This window comes from Girardinichthys multiradiatus, chromosome 12 (genome assembly GCF_021462225.1).
Source record: "Girardinichthys multiradiatus isolate DD_20200921_A chromosome 12, DD_fGirMul_XY1, whole genome shotgun sequence".
NCBI classification, from domain to species: Eukaryota; Metazoa; Chordata; class Actinopteri; order Cyprinodontiformes; family Goodeidae; genus Girardinichthys; species Girardinichthys multiradiatus.
The window spans coordinates 42,293,731-42,312,250 of NC_061805.1; the positions used below are offsets into that span (position 1 = coordinate 42,293,731).

The following is an 18,520-nucleotide window of genomic DNA, read 5'->3' on the forward strand; positions in this document are numbered from 1 at the left end:
AAGAACATCTATCTGTTGTACTTTAGTATAAAAAAAAATACTTTATTTTGGTTGACATCACATCTCTGTCTCATGGCATTGCACTTTTACTGTGGTTTAAACTGAGTTCTGTTTGGGTTTATTTGTTTACTATTCATTTAGTTTGTTTTAAATTATTTTATTTTCATCTTTTAATTCTAAGTCTTTAGATTTCTTTAGCCCTTGGTTGACTTGCAGGGACCCTCATCTGCCCCTACATTTACAGTCGGACTCGTACTCCCTGCTACCTCCCATATAGTTCATCCATTGTTTCCTGGTTGTTAACCTGCATTACCACATAACGATGCCCTCATAGCATATTTGCCTAAGTCATATGAGCCAAAATATGACTTAGGCAATTATGCTATGAGGCTAACGATGAGATGCCTTTCACATAAAACATTCAGTCAACACTTTGGGTGAATGTCAGTGTTTATTGACAATGACCCTCGTTTGGTAAACAAAAATATCTTGTAACAGTCAAGTACCTTGTTATAAAGAATGAGATGTAATAACTGTAAGTTTTCTTGGCTGTTTTACTAAACATAAAACATTTCAATTATTTTACTTTATCTATATACAGATATACCATGTAAACAAACATAAAGCTAGGGTGTAACAAAACTGGTTGTATAGGTACACATATTCTAGGAAAGCAACCACAATATTTAAGCCCAACATGCAGAGATGAAAAACAGAAAACAATTTATTTACTCAAAACAACTTTTAACCTTTATATACTGAAACAATGTTTTAATTCAATGACGTGTACTCTGTTTTTATTTTACAATAAATGTTCAGATTCATTTACATCATTTGGTTTATGTTGTGTTCACCACTTGTGATTTATTGCCACACAGTCTGCTATCTAAATTACACTCGCCAACAAGATGTGGTGACAGCAGCCCAGAGATAAATTATTTTAGTATTTTGCCCTTGTACATCAATAAATATAGTTGAGTAGAGAAAATAAAGCACAACATATAAAAATGAACAGAAAACACTGAGGAAAAGTTTACCTAAAGCAAATAAAAAGCCATGTCCGTTCAAGACAAATTTAGTCTAGGTTAGATTTAGAACTAAACTAGAAGTGCAAGAAAGGTTTTACTGTTCTGTGAAAAGATATTTGCCCCCTAATTGATTTCTCAGTTGTTTTGTTTGTTTTTGTGACATTTAATTGTTACAGATCATAAAAAAAAAAAAACAATTAGAATAACATCAGGTAAGAATAATGTCAGTAAGTTTCCATGGATGATTTAATTTATTGGAGTTGAAAAACTATCCACACAAACCTGCCTCTATTTAAAAAAGTAATGACCCTTCAAACGTACTTTGACTAGGCCACTCAAATCTTCTTTTAGGTTATTCAGGAATTCAGGTCGATTTGGTGTTTTGGAACAATTTCCTGCTGCATAAACCAAGTAAACTTTAGCTTAAGACCGCAAACTCATTCCTGGACATTTTGCTGTACACTGTTCTTCTAGAGAGCAAGTTGTCCAGTGTTACAATTTTAATATAGGGGCAATTCACAACAAATAACAAATGTCTAACATGTGAGATGCTGAGGCTGTGGTGGATGGGTGCGCTGTACGAAAAAAATCCAATTTATATACAGAGATATAAAGTCTATTCAATCCAATCATACAGACAGATTCAAAGTCAATTCCAAATCGATATATTGTTCATAATGTTAACATCATCATCTGACTTTGCAACATTCTTCCCTCTTGAACGAGCCTGTGGTGACAGCTGTGATTATCTGTGATGGACCCATACACTACAGTAAAAACAATTTATCACAGTTTATTGATGACTGAACAAGAGGTGCAATTCGATTTCTTACAGGTTGGTTTTGGATACCCTATAGCTTTCAAAATATTTTTTAAGGTAACTCTTTCACAGAACTCTATGTGTTCCAAAAAGACATTCATGCAAAATCTGGAATCAAATTGGATGAAACCCATTTATAACCAACTATATGGGAACTGAAAAAGCTTACAATGACTCAAACTGTCTTGGACTTAAGTTTTTTTTATTTCAAAGTGATCTTGATCAAGAGTTTTTGGCTCATGTTTTTTGTCACATCCTTGCACATGAAGATGACACCATAATGAAAGACAAGGCAAACAAAGAATTTACAGCTGGTGAACAGTATTTATAAGATATATTGTTAAGAAATAGGAAAACTCCTTACATAGGATCTAAAAGAGGCAAAATCTTTCAGATGATCATCCTGTATGTCAAGTCTTCATCTAATAGTTCTGTGGATCATATTGTTGGTGCTGAAACTGTATTTAAATGTCTCAGGATTTGGTATCATTGTGTGTTTTTTTTACATTCTGAAAATTGTAGTTTTGGAATAAAAATGAGAGAAAAAGCAGACAAGGTCCAAAACAAAACCTTAAAAACACTTCAGAAAGCATGAACAACTTTTGATCAAAACCCCTTTAAAAGACTGCAAACAAGTTTGTGTGGTTGTGAGCAAAATAAACATATAACTTACAAGTCAATCTCATACCATCAAATCAAATAAGCAGATTTTTCCATATGAATTAATTATTTACAGTTTTTTAATGATGAAACACATTTGCCCACATTTCATCCTCTCTATGATGCAGATGGTCCTTGGCTGCTTGGTCAAACATTTGTCTCAAGCTACTTACTTTGATGCAACCTGGCAGTTGATCGATCATCGTTCTCTTGGCTGTTGAACAATGGAGGACTGAACAAGGGTGCAGTCACAGAGCCTGAGTTTGAAACAGAGTTGATGTGAGTGCTGGTGCTTAATGCTGTAGAAGCAGAGGCTGTTGGATAGACCTGGACATCAACAGCAATAGATGTGAGGCCCAAAGAGACATGATGAGAGACCAGCAGAGGAGGGCTGACATGTGAGATGCTGAGGCTGTGGTGGATGGGTGCAGCACATGGCTCTGCGCTCTGCAGTGTTAGAGAGGAGTGTAGAGCTTCTTCACGTCTGGAGGGTAGGGATGGGGAAGGGGATGGAGAATGAGAGGGTAAAGAGGATGGAGGAGGAAAGGCATCCTGGGACGGGCTGTGGTTCTGCCCCGTGGTGCTTGTCCAGTCCTCACACTGCGGCTGGATGCTGGGCAGGGACAAACTGCATCTCTTATCCTCCTCTAGGGATGAGTCAATCTGAAAAGGGAGTAAACTGGATGTTTAAATATATATTAACTTAGACAATAAAATGGAAAAAATATCCCAAATGTTTTTTTAGGATTTTGTTTATTTCCAAAGATCACCTGAAAACCAATGGTGAGTAAATTTGTAACATTCATTTCATATGTGTGATTTCAGACCTTTGTGTCAACAATGGGCTCAGGATGAGTCTCCACAGTCACTGAGTAGTGGTCCACAGTGGGGTGGGAGACCTCTTGAATCTCCTCAAAAGTTGGTTCCATCTGCACAGTGACCAGACTGGGCCCTTGAGGTCGGGCCCGTGTATCTGACGTGTTGGGGCTCTGCTCAATCACTGTGACACAGTCATCATCCTCAAAAGCTCTGTACAACACACGCAACGGCTGGTATTTACATGCAGCAAGAATCTCATCACTGCCTTTTATATGTTTTTGTGTTTAGTAGGGTTGTCTGCACCTGTTTTCATAAGTGTGTCCTTCAGCTTGACGATCAGCATGTCTTTTTGGGACACCAAGATTTCTTTGTGCTGCGAAGGATATTTTATTTAGCTTAAAGCAAAAGGTTAACATAAGGTGAAGAAACCTTTTTGCAAAGTATAACTTGCAGATCAGCAAATTAAGCCAAGTTTGCCAATTTGGTAAACTGACAAAATTTACCAACTGACAAAATACTTAATGGTTATATGGGATACTCTCATACAACAAATCTAGAGATTAAAACCTGATAATAAATGTTGAATCTATGGTCTTTGGTCCCACACTGATCTCTTGACATCAAACCACAATGATTTCAATCTGTAGTAAAAGTTAGGAGACCAATCTTGTTGTTCCACTAGTTCTGGAGAAAATTCTTATTTTTCAACCAGTTAGGATACTCAGAATTTAAGACAGTTCCTGACCCGCTCGACCTGGAGGTGTTGGTTCGTTCTTCTGGACCATCGAATAGAAGGTAACAGTTATGAAGATAAAAGCCAGGGATATGCCCACTCCAACCACAATGGGGATGTCGTGTTTCTCAAGCACTGGCAGCCATGATGGTGACTGTTGTGTCCCCCTGGGAGAGAATATAATTTAGATGTCTTACACAAACAGCAGCTTCTGCTAAATTTGCTTCTACATTCATATTTTTGTCCATTCCTTGTAGCTGACTGTGACACCTATTGACATGAAACTTTAATCAGTGATGTGTTCTTGAAAAATGAGGAATACCAAGGAAAGAGATGGTTACTGAAATAAAAGTTAAAAAGCAGCCTAGATCTAAAAAACAAAATGTAACCCCCTTTAGAAGAACTGAGGAATTACTGATCAAGATCATTTTTAAACGATTAAAGGAAAATTTAATTATTTGATAAGAAAACATAAAGAAATTATAAATATTTTCACCGTTAGTTTCACTTACATGGGATCATTGCTGGTCATCGGGGACTGGGAGGTGTTCTTCTTTTTCCAGTCTGTGATCTCTGTGCTGTTGGATGGTTGTTCTCTCTGTGTAGCATTTAGCTGATTCAACCAGTAGACATGACTGGTGTTTTTAGGGTCTGATACTGGCCGGTGCTGTTGAGATGATCCAGGGCTTAACGTTGTGTCTGGGGGTTGATCATCAAACTGGAGTGGTTGAGGCTCGGTGATTAACGGCGATGGAGGTTGCATGTGGGGGATTTCAAGATGAAACTTTGGGAGAAAACTCATTGGTGTGATGGGTTGGCCAGGAAGAATGTGTGAAGTTTGTTGGAAAGATGGTGAATACTGTAAATTAGTTGGCTTGGTTGGAGAAATTTGTGAAGATGCCTCTTTTTTGGAGAGGATGTGTCTTTGGTGGAAAGAATGAGTTTTTAAATTATATGATTCAGCTTCTGAAGTAACTGTCACTAAATCAGAGGGTCTGACTTTATTCTGGGACACAGAACTCTGGGTTGGCCCTGGTGTCTCTGAACCCATCAAATCTCTGAGCATATCGGTTACTTGATTCACTGGAGACTCATTATCTACTTTAAATGGCTCAAATTGATGTGTTGATGTTAATGTCTCACTTTCAGTGGGCTGATAATGAAGACTCAGACCAAAACCTTTATTGGTAGCGACAGTTGTTGAACTATGTGTAACAGGTGGTTGACTAGTGGAAATAAAAAGTGGATCTTTTGTCAGTGGAAGTTGGGATTTGAGATCGCCTGACATAAAGTTTGGATGCGGAGGAGGTGGTAATATGGGCGGCTGCATCTGTGTAACAAACATGTGGGTTGGATGTATCATTTCCTGCAAAATCTGATCAGGCCCTGATTTTGTCTTTTGCTCAGGTATGAATTTTCTGGAAAAAGCCGGAGTTGTGGTAGTGCTGTTGCAGCTGAAACCTAGAAAGTGTTCAGAAAAATGGTTAATGTTTCTTCTTTGTTGATGTGTGAGATATTATTCATTGAGGAAATGTGAACGCTACCTTTATTTAGTCAACAGTTCTTTTGGTTTTCACTGTGCTCAGTAAAATGAAAACTTTATTTTTGATAGAGTGGTTGCAAAAAATCAGGACCATACTGCTAAAAGGTCTTAATATGATCACAAAAAATCTAATTATTATTTAACCATGATTGTTAAAGCCATCTTTTAAGCATTGTTGGTACAATAGTCTCAAAACAGCAATTATCCATCATTGAAATGTCGTGGCTGTCAAGGATGATTGTACCTTTGTTTAATTGGATAAACTGCTCTTAGGTATAAGTGTATGTATGCATGCTTCGTTATGTCTCTGTGTTGCCATCTACAGGTGGAAGGTGTGTGTACTGAGACATACAGGGGTTGGACAATGAAACTGAAACACCTGGTTTTAGACCACAATAATTTATTAGTATGGTGTAGGGCCTCCTTTTGCTGCCAATACAGCGTCAATTCGTCTTGGGAATGACATATACAAGTCCTGCACAGTGGTCAGAGGGATTTTAAGCCATTCTTCTTGCAGGATAGTGGACAGGTCACTACGTGATACTGGTGGAGAAAAACGTTTCCTGACTCGCTCCTCCAAAACACCCCAAAGTGGCTCAATAATATTTAGATCTGGTGACTGTGCAGGCCATGGGAGATGTTCAACTTCACTTTCATGTTCATCAAACCAATCTTTCACCAGTCTTGCAGTGTGTATTGGTGCATTGTCATCCTGATACACATCACCGCCTTCAGGATACAATGTTTGAACCATTGGATGCACATGGTCCTCAAGAATGGTTCGATAGTCCTTGGCGGCGACGCACCTATCTAGCACAAGTATTGGGCCAAGGGAATGCCATGATATGGCCGCCCAAACCATCATTGATCCACCCCAATGCTTCAGTCTGGGCATGCAACAGTCTGGGTGGTACGCTTCTTTGGGGCTTCTCCACACCGTAACTCTCCTGGATGTGGGGAAAACAGTAAAGTTGGACTCATCAGAGAACAATACATGTTTCACATTATCCACAGCCCAAGATTTGCGCTCCTTGCACCATTGAAACCGACGTTTGGCATTGGCATGAGTAACCAAAGGTTTGGCTATAGCAGCCCGGCCGTGTATATTGACCCTGTGGAGCTCCCGAAGGACAGTTCTGGTGGAAACAGGAGAGTTGAGGTGCACATTTAATTCTGCCGTGATTTGGGCAGCCGTGGTTTTATGTTTTTTGGATACAATCCAGGTTAGCACCCTGGCATCCCTTTCAGACAGCTTCCTCTTGCGTCCGCAGTTAATCCTGTTGGATGTGGTTCGTCCTTCTTGGTGGTATGCTGACATTACCCTGGATACCGTGGCTCTTGATACATCACAAAGACTTGCTGTCTTGGTCACAGATGCGCCAGCATGACGTGCACCAACAAGTTGTCCTCTTTTGAACTCTGGTATGTCGCCCATAATGTTGTGTGAATTTCAATATTTTGAGCAAAACTGTGCTCTTACCCTGCTAATTGAACCTTCACACTCTGCTCTTACTGGTGCAATGTGCAATCAATGAAGACTGGCTACCAGGCTGGTCCAATTTAGCCATGAAACCTCCCACACTAAAATGACAGGTGTTTCAGTTTCATTGTCCAACCCCTGTATATTAAAGGTGTAGTTTGCAGTTTGCTTTAGGATGAGAAATTAAATCACTTCCAGAGTAACTTGCTTCCTACTGAGGCTTTTTTATGTGGCAATAGGAGGAGTAAACCATGGACAGTTTATCTCATGGCCAACACAGATGCAAAGGAGATAAACAGCAATGCACTTTTTTTTTCCTCTGGTCATTTTAGAAACACCAGTTAATCCCAAATGACAAATATTTTTGAACAGTGAAAGAAAAGCTTAGAAGCTACAATTTTTTTTTTACAATTTGTTGGGACCCAGCCATGGGTTACAACATGAAAGGCCAGTACGAACTTTTCTGGCACTTTCAAAATAAATCGCATTAACATACTTCCAGCACAGCCAGGAAAAGGGGTAACAGCAGACTTCCTGTGACATCACTGTTCAAATAAAAACCCCGCTTTTGCAACAAACTGACCTCTTCCATGCAGGTCCCCAGAGAAACTGGACGGAGGGACACAGCGCGCTAATGTCTCTTTGCTGGCAAACAGACATAACTCTTCAAACTGGATCCAAGAGTGTCATACGATCACGTGATCATTTGCACTAAGTTAAGTAGGAATGAATTGCTGTTTGTGTATCCGGTATTCATTCATGAACGGGGTAATTAAGGTACAAGGGTTGCTTGATTTTTCTCTCTGAGGTCTACAGAAGCAAACTGTGTTCCAGAGACTTCCCAGCAGAGACCCTGTCTCTACAACGCCGAGCGGAGCAGTCTTTCCTGGTCTGAAGGAAGGACAACGGGACCGCATCACCGTGGTTACAGCAGTAACGTGCAGTTTGGCCGGCCGACAGAACGAGCTGCCCCACAGCTACGGAGGTTAACCCTTTACTCACTGTTGATGCTTCCTTCAACTCCGTCGCCCGGACAACTTTTCCTCAGCATGGTTCACATAAGAGGTTGTGTTTTGGGCAGAGAGTAAGTAGTTTAGAATGAAATAATCTAAACATTTTTCGTTTTATGACGTTTGGTTTTGTTTATGTTGAAAACTCAGCCATTTTAGTGCTAGCAGATTATCTGCTCAGCACACGTGCTCAGTTTGTGTGTACTATGTTTTTTAAATTTTTTTTTTATTTAAGATAAACTTTATTTAAAGGGTGATTTTAAACACAGAAGATCGGCCATAACGCACCCTCCACGCTTATGCACTTTAGCCCTTTTATTAATGGTATTTTAAAGGTATGTGTTTGATTCTGGTGATAAGCTATAAGCTTCTTTTGTTAGCTTCAACCGCTAACAGCTAAGAACACGTGCTCACCTGCTAAAGATCATTTACCCAAAAAAGTTGTTAGTTTTCAATCTAGTAAAATAATATTTCCCTAAATATTGTTTTACTAAACTTGATAACTAAGTAACACAATTAAGCCCGTTTCTCAAAGATTTGGTTCTTATTCAAAATAATATTTAGGGAAATATTATTTTAATAAATAAAGGCAGCTAATTAAACACCGTTGAGAAATGGTCATCCAGAAGGTTGGTTTTATTCAGCAAATCATTCTTTAAAATATAATTTTATTGAAATAATATTTTATCTGATCTTGCATTGTGAATGGTTGTCTAAATGAATACCAATCATTGCCGAAGTTAGTTCCAAGACTAACTTAACTTTACTTCCAGATTCTTCAAGATAATTCTTGATTCTCAAACATAAACATTGCATGGTAATGTTGCATCACTCTTTCGGTCATGATTTTCAACCATCTTTGATCAAATTGTTTATATTTTACATAACCCCTTAGTCTTCCTTATTCTTTAATTCTGCTTAGTAGTTTAGTTGGATTGTTTTAGCAGCAAAGAGTTTGTTGATTGAAGTATTAATATTAAATAATATATTCACAATTACAACGAATTTCTTTTCTTCAATTTATTCACTGCAGATCAACAGAGTTCCTAAAATCTGTCAAAATCATTTATAGAAAACAACTAGGCCGGGGCAGATGAGGTAACAAGAGTCTGAAATGCTGTCCACCAGCTTTGCTTTCAGAAGATTTGAATAATTAAGGTAAAAAAGAAAAAAATCTATCCAAGCTGATGTCTTTAGAACCTTAGAGCAAAATATGAGCAATATTTTATCCCTTTACTGTAAACCTGTAAACGCTCACATAGACAATCAAGCAAAAATTTGTATAAAGTTACTGTTACCTACAGAGCTGATGGGCAGAGTTGTAAAGGTTCATTTGTTTTCTGTAAGTACATACACGTTGTCTTCTGCTGTGCCAGTACATGGTGAGCTGGTTTAAGGTCCTGCTCAGCTGAAGATCTCCTTGGCTGGGAAACAAGATGATCTTCGCTAACATTAGTGCTCTTAAAAATATCAAAACAAAGGATTTCATGAGAGCAAGTTCATTTAATGCTGAAATATCATTACCACAAATGTGCAAATTGAATGAAAGGCCACAGATATCATAGATTGCTGCATGTAATGACGATAAATGATTAAATGATGGACTGTCACCACTTATGAAGCTTTGTTGTTGTGCACACTACTTATCAAAGCACCTGGGCTGAAACAATGCATGGAAAGCAAATAAAAAAAGTCTGCACAATGATTTTCACACAAGCCTGAGGAAAGATTTTCACGACTTCATTACTCACACCAGACAGAACCAGCCTTGTCTGCCTCCCTCTATCAGCTGGGCGATCTTCAGAGTAGCAACAGAAACAGCATAAAAGAAAATCAGCAAACAGAAACTAGAGCAGGTTGGGTTGAAAGCCTCCTTTTGCAAACTAACATATGATGTGTCATTTTAGTTTCTTGAAGATGATTTGTTGACATTTTAGAATGAAAATAAATTCTATATTAACACAGTATACACATGCAGGAATTCTGAAGTGAGACCAAGGAGTGCGGCAAGCTTGTCTCCTATGCTCTCTCCATCTCATCAAACAGCTTTTCTGTATGATTTAGGTCTCGAGACTGAGAGGGTCATGGCAAAAGGTCATCTTTGTGTCTAGTGAAACACTCTTTGAACAACCTTCTGATTAAATGTCATGAAAAACTGAATTTTGTCCAGGTGCCGTATGTAGCACTTCTTTGCAGTCTCAATGTGATTTTTAGTCACACAATAATGAGCTGAGGAGCCTTTGTTAACACACCTGTGACATTGAGGATTGCGCGTCTCTGATGTCGTCCAGCTCTGTTCTCAGCAGTGCAGGTGTACTCTCCCGCATCCGAGTACTGCACGCTGGAAAGGTGCAGTGCTCCATCTTCTGTATAAGTTGTGAATCAAACAGAGCTGGCATGTAATCGCATCTAGGCTGAACGTGAAGATTTTCCTGTGCACATCCAAGTCTTACCATCAACATGTATGTTTTCAGTGTGGCCGACAGGTGACTGCGTCTCTGCTCTGGCCCAGCTATATGTGATGGGAAGAATCCCAACTGCTCTGCAGGGCAAAACCACTGATGCCCCAATGTCACTGTTCACCCTGCTTATATAGGTCACAATAATGGGACTCACTGGGAAAAAGAAAAACAACACAGCGGGCAAAAAACAAGAGATAACTGTATGTACAAAGGGAAGTAATTATATTTTAGCTGACAAAACAAGGCCTTGAACCCAGATGTATTATTAGATTTTAATTATTGATTTGTTATTATTTGCTGTACATGTTTAATTTATCCTATGTACACAAATTAAAAGCAGAATTTTTCAACATTTTTCTGTGAAACGTTATGTTGCTTTAATCAAAGATTAACTTGTTTTAAAGCCTTTTACACATCTTTGGGGTACCAGTAATTGCTTAGGGGGACTGCATCGTGTGTTTTAGTGGGGTTTCATTGCTCTGTTTCTTAAATTAGCCAAGAAAATAAAATTTGACAGTGTTGCATCTTGATTGGTGAATAAAAATAGTTAAATGTACTTAATACCCAGAAAAAGTAAAAAAATTCTCCAGTTTAATGTTTCACAACATCATAAATGAGGACTTGTCTTGGATTCAAGAACATTAGTACATTAGAAATAAATTCATTATATTGTAAATCCAGAAAGTAGGTGTTACCAGCAACTCTCAGCAGGGCGGTCATGTGGCTTTTTCCCAGGATGTTGGAGGCCTCACACACATAGACCGCCTCATCATAGATCCTGGCTGACTGGATGTAAAGAGTAGCATTTCTCTGTCTGAATAAGAGGGACATAGTGTATTGCCTACAAATTTCAAACCAGACTTAATTCCTTTTTTAACCAGCCAGACTTTCTTGTTTTATTTTAAAAGGGGTTATCAGGGGTTCCCCAATCTTTTTGAAGGTATGTTGCTGCTTTTTTACCGACTTTCTGTCCAGTCTTTGTATCAGAGTTTTACAACATGTGTTTTGAAAAAAATGAGGAAAGTAGACAAGCGATACAAATGTATCAAGCAGGAGGGAAAAAATAATTACTTTGATTTTACCCTGAACATTTGGGTTGGACTTTAATGGTAGAAAGGTGCCACAAGTATTTATGATAAGAAGAGTCAGAGCATTCTAATGAGTTTCTTGATATTCTGTTCTCTTACATTAAGATTACAATGACTTTACACAATTTGAGAAAGTCCAAATGATGCTGTCATGGCTTTGTACGCTTCTGGAAAGTCTAATTTGCAATTGTAGATGTATTTTAAGGCAACACCCCAAACCCAGCTTCCTTGTGGAGATGAAATTGTCCAAGATATCCAGAAGAGAATAGTGGACTTCCACAAGTCTGGTTCATCCTTAGGTGTTCTGTTCATCTGTTCAAACAATTATATACATGTATAAACAACATGGGAATGTCCAGTCAACATACTATTTAGGAAAGAGACGGGTTCTGTTTTACAGAGATAAATGTATTTTGCTTTGACGTGCATATCAACTTCAGAACAAAAGACAAAGACTCCATGAAGATGACCTGAAGCGGGTGAGAGGGTGTCATTAACCACAGTGAAATGATCCTGGTACTGACATGGGCTGAAAGGCCACTCTTTTGGACAAGTTTCAATGCTTTGGAGTGGCCCCACACAAAGCCCTGATCTCAATCCCATACAGAATGCATGGGCAGAGCTTAACGTGTGTGTGTGAGCACATGTCTATAAGCCTGAACCTGTTACACAAGTTCTGTTAGGAGGAATGGGACAAAATTCCAGGAAAATATTGAAAGAAGTCTGTGAAACAATCAAAAGGTTTGACCAAAGTCCTACAGATTAAAAGGCACCTCCTTCAAATACAGGGGAATTGTTGTCACATTTCTAAATAAAAAAAAAATATATATATATAGCAAAAGTGGCCTTATTCTGGCCTTTATCAAATATGAATTACTGACCTAAATCAGGACAAATCCTGTCTAATTTACTGTCAGGTAGGAAGAAGGAGAAATTGAGGTATTTTATACAGTTTATGTAAATATTTAGTTTCAACTGTATTTCACCTATCCCAAGTCCTCTACAGCTCATATTTTCTGTTTAACTGTAATGGGTTTTAAATGGAGTTTTGCGTTCAACCATCTGTGGAGAGACAGAAGCAGTAAATCAAGCAGTAAGTAAAACCAACCTAAACCGTCAGTAAGAAAGAAGTAAGAAAGAAATTAGGCATGTTCAGAGCTCTTCAGCTTAATTAACGGCACTTCTATTAATTTTAAGCATTTTCCAAAAATCTAGAGGGATTTTCATTTTGTTTCAGAGTGTTATTACCTCTGACACAATGTAGAGAAGTCTGTGTTTATAAAGTACATCAAAATCTGCTACTTCAACACCAAAGTTTGGAGTGATTTTATAAATAATGTAACTAGAATGAAGCCCATGTGAAAGAATCATTGGTTGACTGAGGAACAATTTTGGAGCTGTTTTAAACCTAAATGAGGTAGGAGGTAAAGATCAGTCATAAGTAGCCTAATATGTAAGAAAATGTGTTTCTAAAATAATTAAGTACCGGATACAAAGTTTGTTAAAAAGCAGCTAAAGTCTAAATAAAAACTGTAAATGAGCTTTAAAAGCCTAGAAAAACAAGAAAGTCGGGTTCTTTGTAAACATTAAATAAAAGAATGAGGCGTTCCTTAAATGAATGAATTACTGCATTTTTAAACAGTGTTACAGGCTAAAATTTTCTTGAAGTGTTTTATTCAATGTACCAACATGGTAACTTACCCCAGTGCAATCCTGCCTCCGGTTTGCTTCGAGTGGCCTCTTTTCATCCAGCTGATAGACGGCAAAGGATGACCTGACACCTCACACTCCAGTACTGCTCGGGCTCCCATAGGAACCGTCAACACCGTGGGCCACAATTTCACTACAGGAGGAGCTGTGGGAAAACCAAAGCCTTCAGAAACCAAACTATTTTTTTTCCACATCAGTATGGGGCACCATTTGCGGGTTTGTGTTAATTTCACACCCAGCACAGTTAGAGTCGCTCTTCTAGACGTGAGGAATCTGTGGAGGTGGGTGTTGGAAGCCCTGCAGAAGTAGCTGCCACCATCATCGTCCTGGATGCTAAGTGAAAAGTAAAATAAAATGAATGTTAAATACAGTAGTTTTAGCTGCACTAGAAAAAAGTCTTTTTTATTATTTCTAAGTTATCTAATTAAATTTGTTTTAAAAGAGAGACCGGTAAAAGAAGAGGTCCCCAGTGGGCAGCACTGTCATGTTTATTGTTGGAGAGAGAAGTTGGTTGTTTTTGAACCAGGACACCTCAGCTTCTGCCTGACTGTGTGGAGGTCTGCAAGTGAGCGTGACATTTTCTCCTTTCCTTACAGCCATGCTTGTAGGCTGCTGCACAAAACTCCAATGCATGTCTGAAAACACAGAATTGCATGCTCACATAAAAGACAGTATTTGTTTTTTAATCATTCTTGGAATATTTCAGGCACGTAAATCCTCAATGAGGACATAGGTCATGGTTGAGAGTTCAAAGTACCAGCTAGGAGTAGGAAGGCTGACTGTGACTTGATAGTCTCCTCCTGGTTTGATGCTTCACAGTGATACAAACCTTCATCCTTCTTTGTCACATTTCTGAAGGAAACAGAAATTAAACTTTAGAATTCAGCAAGTAAATATGTAAAATTCGAGTTCAAATCCTGCAAATTAGTACTCATCCTAATAATATTGAGTTATTTTGCTATAATCTTCACTGTGGTTTACTGTGTGGTAACTACAAGAAATCTACACTCACAAAAATTAGAATCAAAGAACTGTTTGCAAAGCTATAATAGACCAATCTTCAAAATGGGAACAATAAGAAAACCTTCCATTTAAATTAATTAAATAACTGTTGACTGTAATGGGTCATGAAAAGCTTCTAAACTAATTTTGCCCATACCTTTAGATACAGCAATAATAAAATATTTAATGACTGGAACTGCAATAAATAAGGCTGTAAGAGGAACTATGTTTATCTTGCTACTACACACGGAGATGGGGATAGAAAGATGTGTAACAACAAATATTACAAGCACTTTGATGCTTCAGAAGAGTAGCATCCTGGGCCCCCAAGTCACGATTATACCTGTTACATACAACATACATGCTAACACTGCATGCAAGAAGAAAGCCTTTTCTGGCCTACCGTCACAAACATAAATGTATAGAGTTTCCTAAAACTGTTGGGTTTTTAACTGGAGCTGCTTGCTTCAGCCAAATGTGAATAAGATTGACATTTCAGTAAAAAATCCAAAGGTCCTTGATGGAACCTTTTTAGAAATTTGGTTAATTTCTATTTCTTTATATCATTTAAATTATGTTTTTTTTGTTGCAAAATTAGCCATTTCAGTCCAACAACCGTAATCCATAAATGTGCCAAAAGGATTTGTAGCTCAAAATATGTTTTGCTCTGCAACATTAAGACTATAGCCTGTCAGGACCGCAGAAAATGAATGTCCCTGCTGTTCTGTGGAGTGTCTGACCTTAGTATGAGCAGCTGTCCATTGTTCAGGAGGCTGAATGAGGCCGAGCAGCTCGACAGGAGGCAGCCGTCTTTGAACCAGTGCACCATGGGAACAGGGAAGCCACGGACTGTGCATTGCATGGAGACCTCAGTTCCCATAGTAACTGTGATGTTGTCAGGGCCCTGGATGATCTTCAGACTTTGAGGAACCCCTACTGGATAAACTGACCTTGTTACAATTCCTCTTAATTGCACCTCACTGCTGACATAAATCAGTCATTTTGTGTGTTAACTATGAATTGTTAAAGAAGTGACAGTCTATACATTCATGTCATATATAAAAGAGGTTGTTCTCACCTTCCACAGTTAGTTTAGCTGGTTTACTCCTCTTGCTGATTTTCAGTAAAGAGTTGTGTGTGACACAAATATATATCCCATCATCCTCCAATGTTACGTTGAAAAGGTGGAGCGTGCCTGAAGTTTTCTTCTGTTGACCTCCCCCATATTCCCCCTTAACAGGAAAGCATACAAACATAAATCTTAATAAAACAATCAATGAAATAATGCTGATATTACCTTTTTAAAGATTTTTTTCCAAGCTATCAAAAACTTCCGAATTAGGGTTTCTGGATTTAAAACCACTCAAACGAAGCTATTGATATTATCAGATATTTAGGGTTGATTGAGTAAGTAACAGGTGAAGCACACACTGCCAAGCTGCTCTGTGTGATATCGACTCATCTAAATTAATGCAGCTTTTGTTAGTACAGAATGATCCAATGGAAGCACAGATTCCCTTAAACAGATACAAATATAAAGATGAATGAGCTTAAAATTCTTCAGGAAAGCTTTAAACAAAAGAAAAACATTTGGATGCAACAATAAAAAAAATCTGAACAAGGAACAAAGACCATGTTAGAAAACATAAATATTTTTGTCATTCACTTATTATATTTCTTAAGCAGAGAATGCATAAGAAGTAATATATACAAGCCTAAAATAGGAAATGACTTTGTTGTCTGAATTCACTTTGAATAATTGAGTGATGGGTCAGTTCTAGAAATCTTAAAAGTAAAGCAGTATAGATCTAAACAATCATTAGTAAAATCTGCTGGAAAAAAAGGCTTGTGAAGTAATTGGGGGGACATTAAAACTATTAAACTCTTCTATTCAGTCACTGTTTATCAGCAGTTGTTAAACAGACACATACTGAAGCAATTAATAGACATGTGTAAAGTTTATTCTTAGAAATAGAGATTTGTTTTGCAAGAAAAACATGTTTAATGTCTTTCTAAGAGATCAGTTAGGATTTTAATACAAATTTAAAGCTTCATTTCTATTCACATCTTCCTCACCTGAAACTGTCTGCCTCTTGTGACCATCTGTCCATCTTTGAGCCACGTGATGTTTGCTGTAGGTGAACTTTCTCCAGATACACACTGCAAGAAAACCACCTCTCCTTCTTTGATTGTCTGGTCCTGGGGACTAAAGAAAACATCTTCCAAACCTGGAAAGCATTACAAAATGTTAGAGATACTTTGGTTAAATCTATTTTATTCATTAATTCATGCACCATGAAAAATTCTTAACATCTTATACATTTCTTGTGTGTGTAGATAATGTGTGTGTAGATATTGCTAACAATTTTCTGTTTGGTTGAATGGGTATCATGACAATTTAATTTAAAGCTGGTGAAAATGATAAAACAATAAATTTCATCTTTGAAATTACTATGGGTCATGAACTCGACTACCTGTGGAAGAAAGCAGCAAAAACAAAACAATCCATAAAAAAGTCCATAAACTGAATTTTCTGGCAAAGTAACAAATGCTGATGGAGACTACGTATACAACAAGGAGCAAAACCACTGGGTGAATCAATGAGTAAAAGGGAAAACAGGGTATGAACTGAGCCAAAAATCAAATAAGAAACATCTTGCAGAAGATGAACCAATAGTAACAATAAACCACAAATTCATGCACAGTGACACTATGGGCAGTTTTTGTTAAAAAAGAAAACTACAGAGTTTGCTATGTCTGTTTTACAATGCATTCTCAGAGCCATGCCATTTTGGTTAAATTACTAATACAGCAAAAAATATTTCTACAAAAAATATATTTTGTTTTTTCAATAATAATATATGGTGCAAGACGCTCATGATGGTTACTAAAAATGCTTTCAATCATATGCAAAGATTAGGCTTAAAATAATATTATTGGAATATTTTAAAGAAAAGGAAGATATTTCAGTTAAATTTATTACACAAAAATTGCATTCTGTACTCCTCAAATCCAAAATCCAGATTGTTTATAAGTGTAAAAAAAAATTGTACGCATTCCTGCAGATTATTACCAAAGTCAGCTGGTAAATAATGTAAAAGATTAAACAGCAAGACTTACCTAGAGGAGATGCGACTGCCGAGCCAAACAGAATGAGCGAGCAGACCAGGGAAGTCATCTGGGGGGGGGAATAAATGGAGATACAAACCTGCATCCTACTGCAGAGCTCCGTCTGAAGGAAGAAAGCAACATGCAGCTTCATCCATTATGTCAGCCTATAGTGTGCACATAAAAGTGCTTCTCCTTACATATTTTTATGCAAACTTGTGCATATTAGGTGCTGCATAGTGTCTTGTATTTTTCAGATAACCTACACTCTAAAAAAGACTCAAAGCATGCCTGTAAAACATTGGTTTGATGCTGCAGGCAATGACTATAGAATATTTGTCAGTTTATCTCTTTAAATAAGTGAGTTGGCTCTGAACAGAGATCTAGTTTCTGACCAGTGTCCAGTAAATGTATTCAGCAGATGTGTTTAACATAATTCACTCCCCGCCTCTTGTTCTCTTGAGCCCTCCCTTGTTGCTTTGCTTCGTTCCTATTTTGGTTGTGAGTCTGTGTGGCACCATGGCGAGCTCAGCTTTGTCCTCTTTAGTCCCTTGAATGGACATAGCCACTTTATGGAGCTCACACGGTGGCCCTCCACTCAATGAAAGTGACATGAAAAGAGGCTGCACAGCTTTGTACTGTGAAGATCAGTTATTGGCCCCTGCGAGCACAGCTACCCGTCTGATCGTACGTGCTTTCATGATGCTCAGTTTGGGCATCGAAGGGTCTGATCCTTTGTTATTGTTTGAATGTGATACAAAATTCTGTTTTTACACTGGTGAAGTTGCACAGGAAAACTTGAAGAAATGAGGCTCATTTATGAATAACGAGGTAATGAGTGACATGTGGCAAATGAGTTCTATCATGTGAATTTTGCAAGGTTGATCAGATTAGGATTAAACATGGTGCTTTGCAAATATTTTTAATCCATTAACTTTTTTATTTTCTGCTCTGTTAAAACTATACATTTCAGTATATTTTAATGGGAGTTTGTGTGATTGGCCAACACAAAGCAATGCAAAATTGTAAAGTGGAAGAAAAAGATACATGGTATCAA

The 18,520-nt window shown here is 37.9% G+C and overlaps 1 protein-coding gene across 2 annotated transcripts; it reads right to left on the bottom strand.

The window, feature by feature from the left end:
• Positions 1–438: 438 nt before the first annotated feature.
• LOC124877245 (myosin light chain kinase, smooth muscle) lies at positions 439–17,804 on the bottom strand. 2 transcript variants are annotated; one of them, XM_047380320.1, is made up of 18 exons: positions 17,476–17,804; positions 16,432–16,583; positions 15,434–15,587; positions 15,096–15,288; positions 14,111–14,205; positions 13,802–13,988; positions 13,589–13,686; positions 13,345–13,498; positions 11,251–11,369; positions 10,547–10,708; positions 10,346–10,459; positions 9,845–9,891; positions 9,448–9,553; positions 4,573–5,521; positions 4,073–4,227; positions 3,631–3,700; positions 3,336–3,537; positions 439–3,171 (listed from the first exon to the last, which is right to left on the bottom strand). In XM_047380320.1, exons 1-18 carry the CDS (start codon positions 17,615–17,617, stop codon positions 2,674–2,676), a joined length of 3,597 nt encoding a protein of 1,198 aa, XP_047236276.1. In that variant the 5' UTR covers positions 17,618–17,804; the 3' UTR covers positions 439–2,673. The 2 variants fall into 2 exon arrangements, with proteins under 2 accessions (XP_047236276.1, XP_047236275.1); XM_047380319.1 differs by having other exon boundaries at positions 15,096–15,291.
• Between the last annotated feature and the right edge of the window lie 716 nt (positions 17,805–18,520).

What these genes read in the sequence shown, in the direction of transcription:
- LOC124877245 (XM_047380319.1), bottom strand. Translation starts at nt 17,617, where the DNA reads ATGAAGCTGCATGTTGCTTTCTTCCTTCAGACGGAGCTCTGCAGTAGG. An exon ending in CAAGAGGCAGACAGTTTCAG is followed by an intron (nt 15,588 to 16,431) that starts GTGAGGAAGATG and finishes TTTCCTGTTAAG; the next exon opens with GGGGAATATGGGGGAGGTCA. An exon ending in GGACACACTTATGAAAACAG is followed by an intron (nt 3,538 to 3,630) that starts GTGCAGACAACC and finishes TGTGTTGTACAG; the next exon opens with AGCTTTTGAGGATGATGACT.